The following is a 24,303-nucleotide window of genomic DNA, read 5'->3' as shown; positions in this document are numbered from 1 at the left end:
GGCAGGTACTAACATTCTTAAATCAGGAAGTAAATGTTTCAAAGTCACTCCATTGTATATTCCCTTAAAAGGACACTGCTTCTGAGAATGATCTTCCAATCTGAGCATGAATCAGGAGTATCCTACTCTCTGATACCAGATCTAGAGGTATAGTCTGGTTCAGGAATAGAATAGCCAATTCTATTTCTGAACCAGACTAACCCCATTACTGTAATAATATTAATGCCAATACTCTATAGAGTTCACAGGTAACACCAGTTAAGATTTCTCCTTTATCCACCTCTTAGAAAACTTCAGCCCTTTTTATAAACGTATGAAAGTAAAATGGTGTTCAATAAAAACATTCAGAGTTGACTGACTTATAGAAACCACAAGAACACTGAGTGATCCAAGTCCCAAAGCAATAAATATTGTTTGGTCTACAGTGCCATCAATTAAATTAAAGACACTATTGTTCACTCAATCGTGCAGGATAATATGAAGTATTTTGCAGGAAGCTCTGAAGCTGACATAGCATTAGATGTCATCCTGACACCTAGATCTTCCCTTGACACGTAGTTGCCCCTAACTCTGTCGCGTACTATCTCTTGGATTTTTTATTATGTGATAATTCAGTTAGCTATTAAGATTAGCAATGGCCAATTCTTCTTTACCCTCTTCTGTTCTGCAGTGCTCTTGATATACCCATGGCTCTGCTGAAGGGTTGAACATAGTGGGACAAAGTCAGGAGTACTGTGAAGGGTTGAATATATGGTTCAGTTGAGGGCAGATTTGTTCCAGTCAAGTGGATAACTTTGTCCAATAACAACTTATAAAAAAAAACCCAGCTAATCCTATGACAGTGTGATTCAACAGAAGAGAAGAAATACAGATTTATCGTATTGGCCAAATTCTGCTTCTATTAACATGGGTGAAACTCCAATGACATCAATAAGGTTGCACCCATGTTTGGAGAGCATCTCTCTCTCTCTCAAAAATAGATTAAGTCCATAGGTATGTTGGTTAACAACATGTTGGTGTGCTTTAAGACGCCAAATTCAACCCTAAAGTAGTTTGTTCTTTGTAGGCATGAAGGTGAGGATCTTCCTAACATTCTTTGGACAGATCTAAGGGTGTGTTTTCATTGTAGAGCTAACCCAGGTCATCAGCCACATTGAAAAGGCTTATCTGTGACTGCAGAGCCATTGGCCATTATCTTTGAAAACTCAGGGTAATTGGGGGATGTCCCAGATGATTGGAAAAAGGCCAATATAGTGCCCATCTTTAAAAAAGAGAAGAAGAAGAATCTGGGGAACTACAGCCTCACCTCAGTCCCCGGAAAAATCATGGAGCAGGTCCTCAAGGAATCCATTTTGAAGCACTTGGGGGAGAGGAAGGTGAGCAGGAACAGTCAATATGGATTCACCAAGGGCAAGTCATGCCTGACCAACCTGATTGCCTTCTATGATGAGATAACTGACTCTGTGGATATGGACAAAGGGATCGACGTGATATACCTTGACTTTAGCAAAGCTTTTGATACAATTTCCCACAGTATTCTTGCCAGCAAGTTAAAAAAGTATGGATTGGATGAATGGAGGTGGATAGAAAGCTGGCTAGATCGTCAGGCTCAACAGGTAGTGATCAATGGCTCAATGTCTAGTTGGCAGTCAGCTGGCTGGGAGTGTCCCAGGGGTTGGTCCTGGGATCAGTTTTGTTCAACATCTTCATTAATGATCTGGATGATGGGATGGATTGCAGCCTCAGCAAGTTTGCGGATGACACTAATCTGGGGGGAGAGGTAGATATGCTGGAGGGTAGGGATACGGTCCAGAGTGACCTAGACAAATTGGAGGATTGGCAAATCTGATGAGGTTCAACAAGGACAAGTGCAGAGTCCTGCACTTAGGACGGAAGAATCCTATGCACTGCTATAGGCTGGGGACTGACTGGCTAAGCGGCAGTTCTGCAGAAAAGGACCTGGGGAACAGTGGACGAGAAGCTGGATATGAGTCAACAGTGTGCCCTTGTTGCCAAGAAGGCTAAAGGCATATTGGGCTGCATTAGTAGGAACATTGCCAGCAGACTGAGGGAAGTGATTATTCCCCTCTATTCGGCATTGGTGAGACCACATCTGGAGTACTGCGTCCAGTTTTGGGCCCCCCCACTACAGAAGGGATGTGGACAAATTGGAGAGAGTCTAGCAGAGAGCAACAAAAATGATTAGGGGGCTGTGGCACATGACTTATGAGGAGACGCTGAGGGAACTGGGCTTATTTAGTCTGCAGCAGAGAAGAGTGAGGGGGGATTTGATAGCAGCCTTCAACTGTCTGAAAGGGGGTTCCAAAGAGGATGGAGCTAGGCTGTTCTCAGTGGTGGCAGATGACAGAACAAGGAGCAATGGCCTCAAGTTGCAGTGTGGGAGGTCTAGGTTGGATATTAGAAAAAAACTATTTCACTAGGAGGGTGGTGAAGCACTGGAATGGGTTACCTAGGGCAGTGGTGGAATCTCCATCCTTAGAGGTTTTTAAGGCCCGGCTTGACATCCCTGGCTGGGATGATTTAGTTGGGGTTGGCCCTGCTTTGAGCAGGGGGTTGGACTAGATGACCTGAGGTCTCTTCCAACTCTAATCTTCTATGATTCTATGAGCCAACTTACTGCGTCACCACTGTGCTGCACACAGCTGTGTGTCACTAAGACTTTTGGGGGCATATACCATAGTTCTTGTGCTGCAGTAAGAAAAGATGCTCTATGATTCCTTCCCAGTGAATTCTGGGAGAATCTGTCTGTCCTGGGGGCAACTGTGGGAAGACCCTGGAGGACTATCAGAATTCAAATGTGTCCTCACTGCAAAGTGGGTGGGTTACCAGTTCGAGATGAAGTGGAACCTGGACTCTAACCCATAGCAGCAGCTGTGCCAGCTAGTTTGGGTTGGAAGCACAACCAAAGTTGGGTGAGGACATGAGTGGGCATTACGTAGGTAAGAGTATGGGCTAACTCTGCAATGAAGACACATACTCAGAGAGAACTTATTCTGTGGACAAAGTGGTTGCACTATAAAAACTGTTCCCTGTTGTATTCATGAAGAAAAGCCTGCTTCTGCTCCCACTGAAGTTGATGGTAAAACTCCTATTGATTTCACTAAGGGGAGGACCAAGTCCTAACTGGAATTAGGGTCAAATTTTAGTACTCCTGTTTGCTGACAGGGCTTTAATATGGTGAAAGTGGCAAAATTCCTGTTTTGAGGAAAAGCATTGTTTATGAATTCCTCTCGATCAGAAATTCATTATTTGTTCCTCACTCTTTTCCTACCAAACTGATGTTGAAATGGGAAGGGAGGGGCGGGGAATAAAATTTAGTGCTAAACAAAACAAACACACAAAATGTTACTTTCTTTTTTTTTTATTTTTGTTGAATTGAGTGAAAATGTGATTTCTCACCAGGAGTGAAGATTTATTTGTCTTGCCAATCTAAATACTTAGTCATGGTGTTAATTCTGGAAAAAAGATTATTGGAAATAAAAGTGTGTTCTTCACAGAAAGCACTCCCAGCAATCTCTGTGTATTGTGCACAAAGGCTGATTGGCATATCCTGCTGGAGGCACCAGGACATGTTTACTTTTACAGGTGTGTTAGCAAACCAAACCCAAACAGTGTATTTGTTTCCAAACTACAGTGTGCCTACATCCACAGTTATATGTTGCAGAAATATCAGGCTGGTTTTCACAAAGTCAGGCCTGCAACTGTCTATGTAGGCTGGGATTTTCAGAGGCTCCTGAGACAGCTGGGTGTCCAAATCTCATTGACATTCAATTGGATTTGGGTGCCTTACTCCTGTTGGCTCCTTTGAAAATTTCATCCCTGATAGTTAGGGGCAGTTGACAGAGTTGCGTGGACAAGTTAGGTAATTGTGTGCATGACCTATTACATGTCCAAACTGTCAACATTTGGCTGGTTGTTAAGAATTCAGAATGAAAGGGTCATAAAGAATAGTAGGAAATTGGTATAAAAGAAGAAATACATTAACAGTTATTTTTTATTACCGAATATACAGAATTCTGATGCTACTTTTTAAACCGTTTTATTCTCTTTAAGCTATTTCTCTGAATGCACTTGATAAAATCTAATTAATAAAAATAATGTAGGAGGTTATTTAGTTATAGTCATATAAACTGATTACCAGGTTCACCGGGAATTCCTGTAGGCTACTGTAACATTGCGTTATTAAGCTACATTATATTTTCTGATGGTCCAATTCTGCTGCTGCTGATGCCATTATGATTTTTGACACTGACTTCAAAATGGGATCAAGAGCAGTCCTTAAAGGCATACTTGTTTCTCTTAGAATGATTTGTGCTTTTAAAAACAGTTTCCAGAACATATACAACCTTCACAAATTAGATGTATACACTTTGGACAATGCCAGGTTTCAGATATGCACAATAATAAGACTCCTACTATCATAATGCTTCACAGAGCTACAATAATGATGATTCCTGGAGCTCACACATTTGATGGGCCAATTTTTGCTCTGTTACACCAGTGTAAATCCAGAATAACTCTTCTACCTTCAGCAGCAAGACTCTAGATGTAACAGCATGTAGAAATTGGCACAATGGGCCATATCTTCAGCTAGTATAAAGGAGTGTAGTTCCAATGAAGTCTGTGCCTATGAAGGTTATGCTGATTTTCACGAGCTGCTAGGGGTGGGGAGGCAATGCCACTGTAGGAGAGACTGCACGCTGCATTACATTAGAAGAATCTGGACATTCTTTCTACTCCATTTTAAAATCATCATGGAGAAACTGACTCTCACCTCCCCGTGTCCTCTAAAGCCTGAATAAATGAGAGAATTATACAGAGGTGGAGGGGGACTGAATTTACCTCACAAACCAGGATCAGGGTGCAGGTTTCAGCTACTTAGCAGGAATAGTACAGCCCCTCCAACTACAGCATGCTCCTAGTGTGACCGCTAGAGACACACAATGAAGGTGTCAGGTCTGGTCCCACTGAAATCACTGAAAGTCTTCCCATTGATTAAAATGGGAGTTAGATCAGACCCCTGGTGGGCACGTTCCCACCAATGGCATCTGGTTTGGACCTCAGCTCCAACAAGAGCAGAATGTGTTGTCATCTTCCTATGGACCTGTTCCACACCCTGCACAGAATAGCTACAGTTCTGCATGTGCTGAAAGACTTCTGTGACCCTATGTACAAAGAGGTGAGAATGTCGCCCTGTATGCAAGGCCTCAAGAAAAAAGATCTATATTCACATTTAAATAATAGGAAGTGAAAACTGGCAGCTTTGCATAGCTGTATAAGCAAAATCATGAAGAAATCCTGACCCTATAGTAGTTAATGGGAATTTTGCAATTAAATTCAGTGGGCCCAGAATTTCATCCAGAAACCCCAAACTGATCTAGTTTGAGAATCTAAATAACTTCCAATATAACAATATTACTATTTCAGCTTCAAACTTCTAATATGGGAAGTGAATTAAGTAGTACATTCAGCACATTATTTGAAACTGAATGGAAAAAATAGACTAGTCTATGGTCATCTTTCTTCTTTTGTATTTTATTTCTGAAAGGTTACTGTTTGTTTTATTACAACAAACAGTAACCTCATGTACAGATGAAGGGAAGGCACAGGAGAAGAAAGGATAGCATTGAAGCCAATCTGAGCACACTGTAATGGTAATGACACAGAGAAAAACATCAAGCAAACTGCCTACCTTGTCCTCAGAGTCACTTTTGGCTTCTGATTTGCTTGGTGAAACCTTAAATATTTGAGAAAACAAAATACTGTAATAGTTGATGAAATATGTCCAAATTCAGTTTCTTTCAATAGGAAGGATCTGGAATTTCATCAGTTAGTTAGAACCTAGCAGGCTTATCTATGACATAAGGGAAAGAATACACATGCAACCTACAATATCAAACTCTATTTTGCTTTCCAAATGGGAAAGACTTATTGCATATTAATATGAGATGAATTCATTTCCTGAATGTAATTTTGAGACGGTGTCCGGAAAGATAAAAATCAAGATAAAATATATATTAGACAAACCTACAGGTTCTATTATTCCCTAAAGGTGAACCCAATCATGAATTCTGATGCTCCTGGATTATAACCTATGGCATTTGCTGTCCTTTTGCATGGCTAATTTAGTATTTTCATTACCCTGCTTCCTCTCTCATTAACAACTATTGTTCTTCTTTGTACTTAATGGTTTTCCTGTCTCTTCCTTGACTTACATTTGTGCTGCCAGTAACTGATGATTGTTTTGTTTGTACATTTAGACATTTTCAAAGCAAGTTTTAACTCACAGAAAATATTTTTAACAGAACTGAATGACATGGGTTCTAAAATAGTCTATAAGAATAGAGGAAGTTTTCCTAATCAATACCATTAAGTAACTATTGCACAGTCTCTCTCTCTACCTATCAATCTAAGCATTCTCTAAGGCATCAGTTTAGTTTTACAACATTAATCTTTGGTACCTGAGATGATGAGCATATTCGACATTCATAGATGCATATAGATTGGAATTTAATACACACTCTTTGTTTTTAGGTGTTCCCTATACAGCAAAACTGTAGGCAAAGACTTACCAGAGTTTTAAAGAAACTCATGACAGAATTATTGGAGTCTGTTGTGGCAGATGCCTTGGGGTTCTCTTGTTTTACTGCTGCCTCGTCAGTATTGACACCTGCTGAGCCTTGCTGCACGGCTTTTTGGTTGCAGTCATCTATGTCCTAAAAAAGAAGCACAGTTTCTTCAGACCCAGCTTGTTTAATTTCCAGTGGAATGTAAAAGTAACACTTGTGATTTGCATCCTGTTGCTCTCAGAGTCATAACCCCAATTCCAGCCATACTTATCCAGCCTACATATTCAGAACAATCGAGCATTTATACAAATCTTTTTGTCCCTCTCTTCTAATGTAGTAAGCATTTGCAGCTGGCAAGAGGAACACTGTTCTGAGCTACAGAGTATAACACACATAGCAAATAAAGTTGCATGCAGCAAAACAACCCCCCTTTTCTACCAACATGGCTTAGCACTTGTGAACAGGAACAAATGGCTGAGATTTTGGCCTTTGAAGCCGCAGTGTCTGATTACAACATACAAAGAAAGCTTCTGCTCCTCAATATTCTGCAATTTCCAGAAATAATTTTTATTTAGAAAACGCAAACAATATTAAAAAAACCTCTCAAACCACCACCAAATATCAACAACAACTTTAGCTTTTTAAGCCACACACAGCTGTCTGTCAGCGGGGCCAGATTTTCCAAACAGTACAATCAGGACAGTTCTTCCTATGCTCACACTCAGAATTGGGAATCTATTTTCAAAGAAGCTCACTTCCCATATAGGCAGTAAATAAGGGCCAGATTTTCAGAAGTGCTTAGTAGCTGCCGTTAGTACATTTACAGCCTGATTTTCAAGAGAGTACAATATCCATCCTGTTGAGCTTTTCTCAAAACCTGGAACTCTTAGAAAATGTGGCCCTTAGACTGTCTTCATTATTTACAATCTTGACACCCTGATGACTCAGAAACTACCTAAAGAGCTGTGCAAAAAATTCACCTCCCCCTTCCCAAATATCTTTTACATGAATACATAAAAGAAATAACATAAAAGTGTGAGCCCTCACACATCTTTAGATCTTGATCTTGCAAATTCCTAAGTGCCTCTTGAGAGGTACTGACCCTCCCCATCTTCACTGAAGTCTGTGGATGTTGGGGCACTGAACACCTTGTAGAATCGGGCTCTGGGCTTTAAGGGCTCAGGTAGCAGACTATTCAAATGCAGTGGATCTCATTGTAACTAACAAATAACAGTGCGATTAGCAAAGTGCAAGCAGACCAGTTAGGGATCTCTGTTCCTAGCAGATAACTTTGTAACTCTAAAGAGGCTAATAGATCAGTTAACCACCACTGTATGGATTTATACACATGAACATGAGTGAATTCAATTTCAGTTTACAGTGTTTTACGTATCTTTGAACAATGATTGGGCATATTCTTCTTTCCCCCCTTTATTAACACTCAGGTTCCCTTTCTCCATTAATCTATTTTTGGGGCTTGCGCCTGCAAATCCTACTTATGTGAGCAGTCACACATGAACATGAGTGAATTCAATTTCAGTTTACAGTGTTTTACGTATCTTTGAACAATGATTGGGCATATTCTTCTTTCCCCCCTTTATTAACACTCAGGTTCCCTTTCTCCATTAATCTATTTTTGGGGCTTGCGCCTGCAAATCCTACTTATGTGAGCAGTCCTGTTGCAGTAAGTAGGACAGATCACATGAGTAAAGTTTTTCAGAGTTAGAGTTTGTGACCCAACAAACAATAAGCCAGGTTCTTTCCCCTGTTCTGGCCTTTCCATATTGCTGTGATGGCATAGGGGGACCAGAATCTGGCCATAACCGGTCAGCTGAAAATGCCTGGATTGGGGGAGTGCTCAGCTTGTATTTCTCTGCCCAGAACAATAACAACTGATGATTCAAACTGCACTCTATCCTGAGAGGGGAAGGCATCACAGAGACGGGCTGTTTCCTCAACTTCTCCCCTTTTGGTCTGCCTATATCCACCTATCTTGAGGGAGCTGAGCTTCTTCCAGATAGATAAGAAGCAACTTCACAGTGGGTGCATAATTCTCTCTCACTTTCCTGGGGCCTCCCCACACCTACTCCATGTGTTTAGGGCAATTCTGCACCTTTCCATGCTGCAGAAGGGGAGACGAGAAGATGGCCCAATTGTCTTCATTTCAAAAGCCTACATGAAGAGCAGCAGGACGCAGAAGATCTATGAAGAGCCCGAAAAAGAGCTCTGTGTAAGTTCAACAGCTTGTCTCTCTCACCAACAGAAGTTGGTTCAATAAAAGATATTACCTCACCTGCCTTGTATCTCTAACAGAAGATCACTATGAGATAGCAAAAGTCCTACCAGCTAGGTATGCAGGTGCATGGATGGGACTGCTGGATGGGCTATGCAAAAGAAGTGTTCATACAAGATGAGGTTCGGTTGAGGTTCCACTGAAAATTGGGCCCCCTATAATTTTAATCCAGATAGTTTTCTGTAATTTTCTTGTATCAAATGTCTCTGATTAAGGACTGAGAAATGCTCCTTCTTTCTAAATAGATAATAAGTATATAGTGGAATTCAATGCAGCCATGCTTATTTACACTAGATAAATATCTGGCCTTTGAACCCTCAGGTAATTAAGTTAATCATCCCTTGAACTTATTAATTTTTTTAAAACCACTTAACTATATAGCTTGTTTTGTCCTTTTTCTTTAATATGTCGCCCATTTTAGTCTTTATATGTAGACGCTAGGATCCTCACTCACCCCCAATGTGTAAATTACCACGTTGCATTAACCATTCATTTGCACAGTGGCATTTGCAAAGTAGGCATTTACTTCTATGCGTTTTGGCACATGCACAGTTTGGAAAATGTGGGTCCTAAGTTGTCCCTGTCTTAATGGCTGGTACTTGGATCTAGTGATACCAGTCTCTACTTTAATGTTTTCAATAGCTTTGCCCTACTGGAGATATTAATACATCAAAGACTGGGGCAAATTGGGAAAAAAATGGTTTCAATGAGATGTGTTAGTTATGGTAAAATAGCAGGAATTAATGAAAACTGCACTCAGCTACACAGCACCATCCATCCATTTACTAAGCCACTAAGTTTTAGTCTCAAGACTATTCACTGATCAGTATGTATGAACTGAACCACATAACTTACATTTTATGAGGCAGAAGGTGCAAAACAAGTGTCCCTCTTTCACCATTCAGGCAGAATTTCAAAAAGTGAACATTGCAATTAATATTTAAGTATTCTCCATGCACCCACTTTTCTCGGGGAAAACGAATTTTGAAATGTCAAAATTTCCTATGGGATAGCAATTCCATTTTCCAATCAGCTCTGGTGGTCCTGGACATGAAATTATTCTCGTACCTTCGGCTTCTTGTTGTTCTAAGGTCTTGCTTGATGCTGATAGAGAGCAGAAATGAGATTTACATAGGACGTTTGATCCTGCACAATTAAAGTCAATGGCAGCATTACCATCAACTTCAATGGATATAGGATCGAGTCTTTGCTGAGATGCACACACTGCTTTTCTGCATGGGGGATTGGCATAATGGGGAGACCATGGTGCTGAGCTGTTATCCACATTATAGAAACGAGATGCTCAGTAGCCATTCATTTGGAAATGGGTATTTCTGCTGGGAGCAAGCATGCAGCCCAGGCTGCACGATACCCTCCCAGGATGAGTAGCCTCCTCACCAAACTGAATAGCTGTCTTGCCTACTGGTGACTCTGTTAATGCACCACTCTTCACCTTCAGGCGGGCTATAGTCCTTTTTTCTTAAGTTCTAATTTACTGTTTGCAGTCCTTTGCTGTAAGGATGCCACCAGGCAGTTGTTCCCATTGTCAGTTTGCTTTCTTGTAGTGCCATCAAACACACTAGTTTGTGATGCGAAGAAAGAGATTTTGCAGTTCTTAAAAAAAAAATAATAATAAGTTTTGCCTTGAAAATACCAATGCAGTACACTAGAAAGACCAGCAGCCAGGTCGGGGTCCAACGTACAGCTCAGAGACCTGTTATGAACCCTGCAATTTCTTCTTGCTCCTCCTTTTTCATGGCATACAGCACACCCCAATTACTTTAAATGACTCCAGTCTGTCATGCTTGAAGGAATAACGACACATGCAAAGTCTGTTCATAGATCAGATAACCAATATGGAACCTGGAGCCTTTAAAAGCTTGTGGGTTGTTTTCTGTTAAATGGGTTTGTGGGGTTTTCTTTAATTTTTGCTTACATCTCAGAAACAAAGCTTCATTATTAAACATAATAACAAAAAATTAGAAACTTTTTAAAAAAAATTCAATTTTTTTTTTGGAAATGTCAAACTTACAATTTTTTGATCATCCATAAGATTTTTTGTAAAAATAATTGGAAAAAAAATCAAAAACTTTTTACAAATTTTGAACATTCAAAATTTCTCTACCAGCTCTAAATCTAATCTACTAAACCGTGGCAAGAAAACAGATTTCATGCTAGAATGATGTATGCAGTATTGTACTGTAAGTGTAGTCCATTCCTGTATTCAGTGCAGAGATGTTCTGATTCAGTACTGTTTCAATGCATTATTGACTTGGGGCCTAAGATCTTATCAGTTACTAGTTTTTTACCTTCTATTCCACACCCACCAGGGGTGCAGATATTACAACAAAAAAAGGAAAAAAACAGCAGAAAGATAAATATTTCTGTACCCTTTAGTGACGTATTCACTAATGAGCTAAATAAACTAAAATGGAAGTGCATTTTTAAATGCACTAGGGACATACTGCCCTTTTCATTCCCTCAACAAAGTTTACCTCCTCTCCAGGAGGTAAATATTGGCATTTTGAGAAGGTACTTTATTGTCTAGGTAACTATAGTGATGAGTGCAGTACAGTGCAGACAAATGCATCTGAGTTTATATTGATTCGTTTATTTATAGTTAGATCAAGCTGCCTGTCCCAGGGCGAGCACAGGAACTCCCTAGCCGTAGGTGGAACTGCTCTCTCCTATGCTCCAATCCTGTTTGATGGGCTGGTACAGGGAGCGTTGGGGGCCCAGCCCCACCACCTCCCTGCCACTCCCCTGGGTAGCAAGCACCTCCCCAGTGAATAGGGAGGAAGGAGTTTTTGCACTCAGAGAGCACAGGGACTGAATTCAGCCTGGTCTCTAGATGTACTACACAAGCTGGGGCATAAGGAGGGTATGGAAGGAAGGTTCCTTGTACCCTTGTACCTCCACTGCTCATGGAGCAGGCCGCTGTTATTTTCTCAGGGGGGAGGATGTTTAGCACGAAGACTGCTATACAGAGCTGTGCTTGAGTTCTAAAAAAAAAAAAAAAGCCTTGATGACATCACTGTGAGTCGACTTACTCACTGGCAGCAAAAAAGGGGTGGTGGTGGGGGGGGCTCTATACTCCTGCCAGGACCCTTCAGCCTGTGCAGTGGTACAGGGCTCTCTGGGGGGAAGAAGAGGGTGCCCACAGCACTGGCCATAGGGAAGGCAGGGACAGGGCACAATGAAGGAGTGCCCAAGCCTCCCCCTTGGCCGGCTCTGAGTGTAGACCCAGCAGCTTCTACCTCCCTTCTTGGCCATGCCTTGGCCTCTCCTCCAGCCCACAGTGCCAGAACGCCAGCAGGGGCTCCCCATTGGGTGAGGATGCAGGCAACTGACCCCTACTGCAGAGTCGCCCCACATTGCTGGCTTGGGCATGCCCGTGAGGAGAAGCCGTGGCTTCTGGGTTGCTGCTCAGAGCTAGCTGTGGGAGGAGGGCATGGCTCCCCTATCTCTCTCTTTTGTGCCTCCTGACCCCCTCCATTGTGCTCCCCTCTTCATTGCACCCCATCAGAAATACCAGAACGCCATCTGGAACATTCCAGCACAGCTCAAGTGCTGATACAGGGGCTGTCTATATGCCTTGCAGAGCACTGAGGGACAAGATGAGAAAGGGACACTCATGCAAATCCAATCACCAGAAATCTCCGAGTAGTAAGATAGGCTCTAGACTTGGGAGATCAGGGTTGGTTTCTCAGCTCTGCTATAGGCTTCCTGTATAATCCTGGCAAATCACACAGGACCAGATTTACAAAGGTATTTAGGCACCTAAAAATGCAGGTAGGTGCCTAGCTGTAGATACAAAAGCACCTGTGGAGATTAGGCACCTAACTCCCATTGGAAGTCATTAGGAGTTAGTCACCTATCTGCATCTTTAGGTACCTAAATACCTTTGTTAATCTCGGCTTTAATCTCTCTGAGCATAATTCCTCGTCTGTAAAGTGGGGATGACATTAATACTACATTTCTCCAACCCTTTTTCTGCCTTGTCTATTTAGACGGAGCTCTTCAGAGCAGGGGCTGTCTGTCTGTACACAGAGACAGACAGACATGCATGCACGCACGCACACATATAATGCTCAATAATTACAGGGCCCGGCACAAGGGGGCCCTGATCTTGGTAGTGGCCTCTAAGTGTTATTTCAATACTAATAACAACTTATAATCATACAGTATATTTTCTTGAAACTGCAGTATGGATTTACCAGGGGCAGAGAAACCGGTGACACTAGTAGTAGTAATAGCCGTTAGGAGATGACGTTCCCACTTTCTTTGAGGGACAAAATTGAAAAAAAAAGTTGCAAGGTATCTTCAATAGGTGGTAGCTTTGAAATACCTTGAGAGAAAGGACTCGCTGGCGTTAGAAAGGCGAACAGGAGGTTTCTATCAACCTGCCATTAGGCATTTTTATCAATCTCCACTTTTTCAAAGAAATATTGCTTTGGGTCATGTTTCTGAGATTTTCTTCTTCTGTATCACAGAATTTTAAAAGAACTATTTACATATGATTTACAAAGGAGCATATATTTGTATGGGCAAGTGGTGGGCTGGGGGAGGAGGGAAGAGGAATTCTGAGCATGTGAAATCATGAATGCAATTAAAAAACTTTACTAGAGGGTTTCTTTGGTGTTGTGAAATGTGCACAGAGTGGGGTACATTCTTAGACCTGTAGGCAAGGAGTTAAGTACACTGGTTTCATTAGCAATAACAGGATTTTACCTGCTTAAATCTCCAAGCCACCATTTTGCAAGTCTACCACAGAAAGATATGCATCACAATGGCTCAGAATGGTTTAACAGGCTATTTAGAAATTTCTTGCAAGGACCTGACACAATTGTTTGTACAGCTGGCAATTACAGGCCAAAGCCTTTCCAAGAACAGTATGTTCCCTGTAAAACACATGCAGTCTGTGCCAGTTTCAGTGGCCATTCTTCCAAGGATGCCATGTATAGTGGTACTGGACATGTGATAAAAGCTAGCTCTGCTTCAGATGGGAAAGGGACAGTTAAGTGTGAGGCAACAGACCAAAAAAACAGGACACAGAATATACATTGCTAAGCAAAACTAGCCTCAACAGAGTGCTTGAAACTGGTGACATCAGCAAAAGAACTTCAGTGAGAATTGTTTAGTGACGTTAACCTGAGTTTCTCTCTCTCTATTTCTCACACACATACTCTCAAATAGAAATGAAAGACACACACACACAAAACAAACACAGGACTGTCTTGCGGCCATCATTGGTCAAGTAGGAGTAGGTTCTTTATGTTCATACAACCGTTCCAACGCATCTCATTGCTGACCTGAAACACTCTCCTACGAGAGCCAGGCTACACAGTGTGCAGAGAGGTGGAGGATTTAAAGAGCCTGAGGCACCATGCTACCAGAGCCAACTCAAAGCCCAACATGCCACAAAGCACAACTAAATCCTCAGTGACCCTTTCTTTCCCCTCAATAGACCCCCCCCACACATGTTGCACAGCTCATATTCTCATATGCAAGCAACCAAACTGCATCAGCAAAATGGGTGCACAGAGGAGCAAACAAGCAAATTGCACTCACGAGATACATACACCTTTTCCTCTGGACAGTGGGCAGTTTCACACACAGTTACCTTTTTGCCCTATAATCACCCGTTTTGTACAAGGAGCTTCCCTAAACTGTTAGCCTCCATCAACATTCAAGCTGCAAATTCAGACCCAAACCTGTGTCGTGATATGGGGCTTTAATTGTGGCCCAGCACTACTTTCAACAGGAATTTTCTGAAGTAAGGAATGCAGCATCAGTCCCTTACAGTGTAAGTCAGGAGGAGGTAATAAATATGGAACCTCACAATCTAGAGCTGTATTTAAATATCCACAAAATGCTCTGCATCAGCACATTCCACAATGACAAATGCTAATAAAAAAACCTCTGGAAATAACATAGGAGGAAAGACAGCATTAGGAGCTAAATGTTCCTGGGTAAATGCATTTCTATAAGGAGCCAAGTTTTTGAGTAATTAAGGGTTTATACTAGAATCTTAGTTCAGTCATTAGAAAAACGTATCAAAAGAATGTAATCCTGCCAACACTTTTGTTTGTATGAATCCTGGCTCAGTGAAACATTTCAGGCAAATAATTTATCTTTTCTTTGGCTTAAATAGTAAATTCTTCATCAATTCATGAATCCTGTCCTTGTTTTGATTATGCTGTGATGTGAATGTAGTTTTGTAGACCACGAAAATAAAGACTGGTTTGTCAAACACTGAATGCTTGTGCAACTCCTAAATTAAAACTGTGGAGTCTATCCTTCACTTACCAGCAGTGTAACTGGTTATTTGTTAAAAGAAAAGGAGTACTTGTGGCACCTTAGAGACCAACCAATTTATTTGAGCATAAGCTTTTGTGAGTTACAGCTCACTTCATCGGATGCATACTGTGGAAAGTGCAGAAGATCTTTTATACACACAAAGCATGAAAAAATACCTCCCCCCACCCCACTCTCCTGCTGGCAATAGCTTATCTAAAGTGATCACTCTCCTTACAATGTGAATGATAATCAAGGTGGGCCATTTCCAGCACAAATCCAGGGTTTAACAAGAACGTCTGAGGAGGGTCACATAAACACCACCCTATACTGGAAACCTACTGGCCGCTATTCCTACCTACATGCCTCCAGCTTTCACCCTGACCACACCATACGATCCATCGTCTACAGCCAAGCTCTGCGATACAACCGCATTTGCTCCAACTCCTCAGACAGAGACAAACACCTACAAGATCTCTATCAAGCATTCTTACAACTACAATACCCACCTGCGGAACTGAAGAAACAGATTGATAGAGCCAGAAGAGTTCCCAGAAGTCACCTACTACAGGACAGGCCTAACAAAGAAAATAACAGAACGCCACTAGCCGTCCCCTTCAGCCCCCAACTAAAACCCCTCCAATTCATTATTAAGGATCTACAACCTATCCTGAAGGATGACCCAACACTCTCACAAATCCTGGGAGACAGGCCAGTCCTTGCCTACAGACAGCCCCCCAACCTGAAGCAAATACTCACCAGCAACCACATACCACACAACAGAACCACTAACCCAGGAACCTATCCTTGCAACAAAGCCCGTTGCCAACTGTGCCCACATATCTATTCAGGGGACACCATCACAGGGCCTAATAACATCAGCCACACTATCAGAGGCTCGTTCACCTGCACATCCACCAATGTGATATATGCCATCATGTGCCAGCAATGCCCCTCTGCCATGTACATTGGTCAAACTGGACAGTCTCTATGTAAAAGAATAAATGGACACAAATCAGATGTCAAGAATTATAACATTCATAAACCAGTCAGAGAACACTTCAATCTCTCTGGTCATGCGATTACAGACATGAAAGTGGCAATTCTTCAACAAAAAAACTTCAAATCCAGACTCCAGCGAGAAACTGTTGAATTGGAATTCATTTGCATATTGGATACAATTCACTTAGGCTTGAATAGAGACTGGGAGTGGCTAAGTAATTATGCAAGGTAACCTATTTCCCCTTGTTTTTTCCTAACCCCTCCCCCCCTCAGACGTTCTTGTTAAACCCTGGATTTGTGCTGGAAATGGCCCACCTTGATTATCATACACATTGTAAGGAGAGTGGTCACTTTAGATAAGCTATTACCAGCAGGAGAGTGGGTTTGTGTGTGGGGGTGGGGGTGGGGTGAGAAAACCTGGATTTTGGCTGGAAATGGTCCAACTTGATTATCATTCACATTGTAAGGAGAGTGATCACTTTAGATAAGCTATTGCCAGCAGGAGAGTGGGGTGGGGGGAGGTATTTTTTCATGCTTTGTGTGTATAAAAGATCTTCTACACTTTCCACAGTATGCATCCGATGAAGTGAGCTGTAGCTCACGAAAGCTTATGCTCAAATAAATTGGTTAGTCTCTGAGATGCCACAAGCACTCCTTTTCTTTTTGCCAATACAGACTAACACGGCTGTTACTCTGAAACGTGGTTATTTGTTGGTTCTCAACCTCAGTGATGTTTTGACTTGAACAGGCTCTTATAAAGGCTACAAATCACAATCCACCAAAACCGATAATGTGCCAACAGCAATAACTTGAGTTTCTTTTTAATTGTGTAACATTGTGCAGACACAATCAAGTTAAATTAGCAACTGTTTGGGGGATTTGGGGTATAATTTTAAATCTTAATCCTTCTGCCATCATACATGCAAAGTAACTAGTTTTACAGGAAACATAGTATGCGTGTATTTGAAGACAGAGGCCAGGCCTTAGTTTAATCAGATGGAATTAAAGCAAAGCTCAGCAACTCAAGAATAATTATAAATTTGACAGCATTTTTATCACCTCGTTTAATCTGGCTATACAATGTTCATTCCTGGCTCATCATGAAAGGTCTCAGGCTCCCACACCCCCTGCCTTTTTGTGTTCTGTCCCTCAAATATACAAAGAAATGCCACAAAAGTCAAGGCTAAGGCTGAAGTTTCACTCTCACATTGAGTACCAATTGAGGCCCTTACCCTACAAGCACCTATGTACATTTGTGACTTCACTGGGACCATTTGCATGCTGAAAGTTAAGAGTATTTACAGAATCAGGGAGTTAGTCCATAAGTAGTTCCACTGAATTCCAAAGGCCTTATATGCAAACTAAGGCCCCAATCCTGCAAATACTTATGCATGTGCTTAACTTTACTACTCCAAGTAGTCCCATTGATTTCATATGTATAGGTCTTTACAGGATTGAGGTTGAAGGTAGTATTCAACATGAGTAACAGTAGCAGATGTCCAAGTATCCAAGCTAGAGCTGTGGAATAGCAGAAACATTTCTAACGTGTAATTGTCTGAGTTGGAAAAGTTTACTTTGATTTGATCATGTTTATGATGCATTGATGTTCACTTTTAACAAACGCTCGCATGCTTGAGGTTTACAGAGTGAGAATTTGTTCACAACAAGCAAATGTTTAACTCAAATTCCTAGTGAAAAGCTACTTTTGATTATGTATTGCAGTGTACAATGTATGCTTCATGTTTCACTGCTTGCACCAACCAACAGCATGAACTGTACACTGCCCATTTTATAATCAAATATGTAATTTGAAATGTTTGCTTTGTGCTTGCTTAACGTAAAAAAAGAGAATCATAGGCCATCTAGAAGTGTTTGCCAGTCAGCGAGGGGTGTGATTCTCTATAACATTTTTATACCAGCAAAAATCCCTACTGTAGATGCAGTTATAGCAATGTCGGTTTGCTGATATAGCTTATTTTGTTTGGGGAACAGGCATAAGACATAGCTCTAAAAACATTCTTTATTTCTGGTATAAGTTGTGTCTCCTCTCAGGGGTTTACCTGTGAGCAAACCATTCCTAGTAAAGTAAAATGGCATAGGTCAAGTCTAAAGAAATTAACAAACAAAGCATGAATTGTGAATTTTATATTTAACTGTAAAGGTAACAATTCTAATCAGCTATAGGCCAAGACTTAATCCTGAAGAAATTTGTAAATATTTTTTAATACTGGCAGAATATCAGTCTTTCCCTGGATAATTTGCAAACTGAAAGAAAAGGTAATACGTACTGAATACATTATTCATTGTGGATTATTTATTCAGCTCTGCTTTAAACAGTGGATGATTTTAGATTCCATGAGTCCAAGTCAAAACACAAATACACAAGTGTGCATAGGCACTATATCCCATATGTTAGAAATTAGCTGTCTGAAATACCCAGTGATTGTGCACCATTTTTGAAGGACAGGCACAAAAACACATTTGTTATCAGTAAACTTCTATTCTTTCAAACTCTTATCTTAAAAGAAACTGGCAAGCCTTAAAAAAAGAATTGATAAATAGATTTATTCTGGGGCTGAGATCCTCCAGAACTGAGATACCAAACCTCGGGGGGGGGGGGGGGGGATGGAGGGGGGATGAATTTCAGAGTAGAAAAAGAGAGACTTATTTTAGAAACATTACTGCAATAATATATTCAGAAGGCAAACAGATCTCGTTCAGAGACATTGTCAACAGTGCTCAAGGCAGCAGTTAGTGATATTCCACCATTAATGTAATTAGAAGACTTATACTAGAGCCATCAAAATAATAATTGCTCTTAAAATTGCCTTTTCCTCCATAGATTCTGGTAAACAGCCAGTTTTTACAATGTATTTTTTCCCCAGAGATCATAAAAATATTTGAGCTAGATCCTCAGCTGATGCAAATTAGCACATTGAAGCAAACAGTAGAGTTACACCACTTTACACCTGGTGAGGGGCTGGCCCTTTGAGCAACATAGCCATCCTTGAAGTGCCATGATATGCAAAATCAATCTCTAGTAATTTTGATGGTATAAAAATTTACAGATGAAGCCTGAAGTCATCCCTTAGAAAAAATTTGGACTGGATGCTCAGCTGTTGTAAAGTAGCGTTACTGTGTTGAAGTCAGTGAAGCTATGTTGATTTGCCCCATTAAGTTTAAGAACCTATTAATAATCATTTAAAAACAGAAAGAACTCTGATTACATTTCCTCCTACATTCCACTAGTTCTACTTCAGAGTGCTAACAGCCCTTCATAAATAAAAAATAAAATTAAATTAATAATAAACCACTGCACATTTACTTCTTGCTACTACCCGCTATTCACAGGAAGAGTAAAAAGAGCCATCACATTTGAGACAAGTATAAAGCAACTCAAAAGTAGCATCAGAACAATTGCTATAGATACAGAACAATTGCTTATCTCAAATGCTGAGATCTTTTCTATAAAGCACACAAGAGAGTCAAGGTTTATTTCCAGCTCTGCTACTGACTAGCATATGACCTTGGGCAAGTCACTTAACTTCTTAATGCTTCATTTTCCCTGTCTCTAAAATTCATTCCTATCCATTCTAAAGAATTATCATTCTTTGGATGAAGAGCACTACACATACAAAGTGCGAAGAGTTACTATGGTATTCTAGTCTTCACTAAAGGTTGTGACCTAATATGTATGATATTCAGAGGTAGCTAGTGCATAAAATGAGTAAGTTAGTATTTTATAAGCTTCATGTGAAATATGCCTAAAGAATTTCCTAAAACCATTCAATATCAGACACTGAGCTCCTAAAGCATGAAAGTCACTTGTGCTCCAAGTACATTTTTTACACTTGCAGCCAGCTGGTGTTCATCATCTAGACTAATGAAGCATGAATATAGCTATCTTGCCCAAGTCTTTGGTAAAAATATAAATGAACTTAAGCTGTACGTCAGACATCACCAATTTTGTCATGAAACAGATGCCACAGCTTTTTTTCGTCTTCCAGAGATTGTTAGATACCCCTGATAAGTGGGGGAGTCACACTACAAAACAAAGATATTTGCTGCCTGATTCATACAACCATCAGAACATGATGCTGTCCTGCACCATTAATATTCCTAAGAGATTTCATTAAGGAAGAAATTGATATTCCCATTCAAACACTTGCCTTCCCCTGTGGGACATTGTTTGGTGTGCTCTGTAATCCAGCAGCCTCTTCCTCTGCGATACCTGCGTCAGGAATTTCCGTAGTCTGGCTTTCCTCTTGGGTTTCAACTTGTGTCTTACTCTTTTCTTTCTCCTTCCCCTTTTCCAGGTTGAAGAGTCTGTCAAAGAAAGTTACTTGTTTTGTCTTTGATAAGGCTTTGTCCTCTGTCTCAGGTGATGCTAATGCTATTAGCTCAGTGTCACTAAATTCTGCTGTAGAAGGGGCCTGGCTTAGGTTTTTATCGGACCCTTCCTCCAGCACAGCTGTTGCAGGACTATCTGCTATCTCACTTGATGCTTTGTTCACTTCAGGCATCTCTGAACTGACATCAAGCTTAGATGATCCAACTGATGAGTCTGTAGCTTGCTCTTCAGTACGTCCTGGTACAGGCCGTGAAAAAGCAAAGAGAAAACGAAATTTTGCAGCTGGCATGGGTTTCTTGGCCTCAGTCCCAGGATTTTTTCCATTTGCATCAGAAGTGGAGCTTATCTCTATTGTCTTCTCGGAAGAAACGGCCACATTATTCTGTTCAACACTTGTCCTTGCATCCACTGCAAATAGAAACATAAAACAGCAATTATCCAACAAAGCGGGGAAGTTATCCTATTAATCATGGTGGTCTAGAGCTTTAATAAACTCATTCTAAAATGCAATGCCTGTGTGAAGACAATATATACTGCAATGTGTTAAGTAAATGTGGTGTTCTGTGGTACAAAATGTGAGCTTCTGCTTAGCTTTGAGGCCCGATTCTCTGAGTTTCTGATGTTCTTTGTTCTCACTGAAGTCAGTGAGAGTTGTGGTGCTCAGCACCAGCCTAGGATCAAGCCCATTATTTCTTTTCTCAGACTTCTACCCTAACTAGAAAAAGACTAACAAGGGGAGGGGCAGAAAGTATTCCCAACTCCATTTTACAGATGGGAAACTGAGGTACAGTGAGATGGAAGAGGAAGGATGGCCCAGTGATTAGGGAACTAGCCTAGAACTTGGAAGACCCAACTTCAGCCCTATTCTGCCACAGACTTCCCATGTGATCCCTTGGGAAAGTCACTTAGCCTCTCTATGCCAGTTGGGTACCCTCTACAGTTTGCTTTATTTTGTCATCTAATATTTATATCGTGGCAGCACCCAAAGATCCCACTCAGAACAGGATCCCATTGTGCTAGGCGCTATGTAAACACATCCATGCTTTTCTGTAAAACTTGCTAAAATGCCCATTTTAACAGAGAAACATTGAAATTGGACTTTCAACATTTGAATTTTTTTTAAACTTCATATTTTAAAATTTTTTACTTAAATGGGCCAATTTTTGCATTGAAATGGGCTCATTCTTGGGGAAAGCACCCATTTTTTTTAGCCAAAACTCCAAGCAAAATGATCAGTTTTTCAGTAAAACAGACTGTTGTCTAGTTGGCAATGAACTGTGAAAAAAATTCCTCAAATTTCACCTTGTTTAGCATTTTGCCTTTAAGTTTTCGTACACTTCAAATTAAATGCTTGAAAGGCAACAGTACTAGCGGGTATCACCTAAGAAGCAGCGGCATAAAGAAGCAGTTCATGTTCAGTAACATGGCTAAGACAATGGCTTAGTTCAGCAGATGACAATTTGAACATCACAGCAATGCTGCCTAGAATATTTCATTTTGATCCTTTCCCATTGCGCAGTAAGGACATCATAGTCCTTGACGATCAACAGTATGACTCTGCTGAGATTTTTCTTGATAGAGCACAAGAGAAATCCGACTTACAGCAGCATGCACAGTGTAGCTAAGATGAATATATTATTATTTATATTGTGGTAGTGCTTAGGAGCTCAGTCATGAATCGATACCCCATTGTGCTAGGTGATGTACAGACAAAGAATAAAGAGAGAACAATGAGGAGTCCTTGTGGCACCTTAGAGACTAACAAATTTATTTGGGCATAAGCTTTCGTGGGCTAAAACCCACTTCATCAGATGCACATGGAGTGGAAAATACAGTAGCATATACATTTATATGTAGTACATGAAAAGATGGGAGTTGCCTTACCAGGTGGGGGGTCAGTCTAACGAGACAATTTAATTATCAGTAGAATACCAAGGGAGGAAAAATCACTTTTGTAGTAGTAATGTGGGTGGCCCATTTCAAAGAGTTGACAAGAAGAGGGTTCCTAGGTCCATACACAACAAGTAAATCAAATTTACACTCTTGTCATAAAGTTAACTCTTTGAGTAATTAGTTTAGACTCCAGACACTGCTGTCTCCATTCTACTACTGCCTACCAACCAGCAGGTAGGAACCTTCTATAAACTGGAGTGACAAGAGAAAGACAGAGCTTTAGGAGTCAGCTGATATGCCAGCGTGAATGTAAATAGGATTTGTTGAAAGGCTTGCCAGCAGGGAAGGAAACAACTGATGAAAACTGAGGGCTGTGACAATGAGATTCATCACCAAGGTGAGGTTCTTACCAGATGCCAAAAGGGCCGGTTCATTTAGTTTCTCTACTTTTACCACTTTCAATCTGGTATTTTCCTCCTCCTTCCTCATGTGTGTGTGGGGGGGTTTCATTAACTTGTGTTTGTCAATAAACAGATTTTTTTCCTTTTCCAGCTCTGTACTTTAAAAGGTTATCTCACATTTTATGCCTTCCCTGTTACTGCTTATGTAAGAAAATAACTTATTCTGGCAACAATTTTGTTATCCTTTAATAAAACAATATTATCTAATTGCTTCTGCAATATTCAGTGTGCATTTGTTTGAGCATCTGTGCATGCAAAGAGAAGTTTGCATACAATTATTAAATAGCTACTCCCCTATCAATTTAAGGTCTACTAACTATTGATATCTCTCTCTAAGCACACAGGGCCAGATTGTTAAAGGTTAAAGGGATCTGAGTTACCCAGGAAAGAATTTTCTGTAGTATCTGGCTGATGAATCTTGCCCATATACTCAGGGTTTAGCTGATCACCATATTTGGGGTCGGGAAGGAATTTTCCTCCAAGGCAGATTGGAAGAGGCCCTGGAGGTTTTTCACCTTTCTCTGTAGCATGGGACACGGGTCACTTGCTGGAGGATGCTCTGCTCCTTGAAGTCTTTAAACCACGATTTGAGGACTTCAATAGCACAGACATAGGTGAGATGTTTTTTGCAGGAGTGGTGGGTGAAATTCTGTGGCCTGTGTTGTGCAGGAGGTCAGACTGGATAATCATAGTGGTCCCTTCTGACCTAAATATCTATGAATCTATGAATCTACTTAGGTGCCTAAAGATGCAGATCGGCACCGGCTGAGATTTTTAAAGGTGTCTCGTGTAGTTCCTGAACTTCCTCAGGAGTTTTGCCGGAGAAGGGACTGCAGTATCTGGCCTTCACTTAGTAATTTAGAGAAAGAAAACTTGAGAAGGAATTTCAGGAATTCAGATAGGGATGTGGAAGACAACCCAGAAAAAAAGAACAAAAAGGTAAATGGACATTTTTTTTCCAGTTAATAACAAGGACAAGAAAAGTCCACTGGAAATAAAGATGCTTATATCATAAAAGATGCTGTGTTTTTTAGAGAGAGAATCTTGTTAAATTCTCATTTTTTAAAACATAGCTTGTGAAGCCAAGAAAGTACTTATGTCTCTAATTATCACCAAAAAGAAGAGCAGCTGCACTGCGTGAGCTTAGAGTTTTTCATGTCTTGAATGGAAGGTTGAGAATAACCATCCAATCAACATTAAAAGTCTAGTTTCAATCCATAAATACAAAGACATTCCGAACTGAGTCTTCTACTCTTTAATAGCCCCTGGTCACTTGGATCATCCAGGACTAGACTAACAGATGATCACAAATGAGTTTTATTTGACAAGTGACTATGAATTTGTAGTAGTTAATTTTGATAATTAATAACAATTAAATTAATTGCCAACTAAAGCAAGTACATGACTAGCACTGGT

General features: G+C 40.7%; 1 protein-coding gene across 4 annotated transcripts in view; it reads right to left on the bottom strand.

Moving 5' to 3' along the window:
- Positions 1–24,303, bottom strand: part of BCAS1 (brain enriched myelin associated protein 1) — an 80,854-nt gene that overhangs the window by 46,236 nt on the left and 10,315 nt on the right. For all 4 annotated transcript variants that reach the window (XM_073309333.2, XM_073309336.2, XM_073309335.2 and 1 more), the window contains exons 3-5: positions 20,352–20,941; positions 6,594–6,737; positions 5,714–5,758 (exon numbers count right to left, since the gene is read on the bottom strand). In XM_073309333.2, coding sequence (XP_073165434.2) covers positions 5,714–5,758; positions 6,594–6,737; positions 20,352–20,941 — 779 coding nt within the window. The remainder of the gene's footprint in view (positions 1–5,713; positions 5,759–6,593; positions 6,738–20,351; positions 20,942–24,303) is intronic.

Source organism: Lepidochelys kempii, chromosome 13 (genome assembly GCF_965140285.1).
Source record: "Lepidochelys kempii isolate rLepKem1 chromosome 13, rLepKem1.hap1, whole genome shotgun sequence".
NCBI classification, from domain to species: Eukaryota; Metazoa; Chordata; order Testudines; family Cheloniidae; genus Lepidochelys; species Lepidochelys kempii.
The sequence above is the reverse complement of the archived record's forward strand: the minus strand, read 5'-3'. Positions and strand labels throughout refer to the sequence as shown.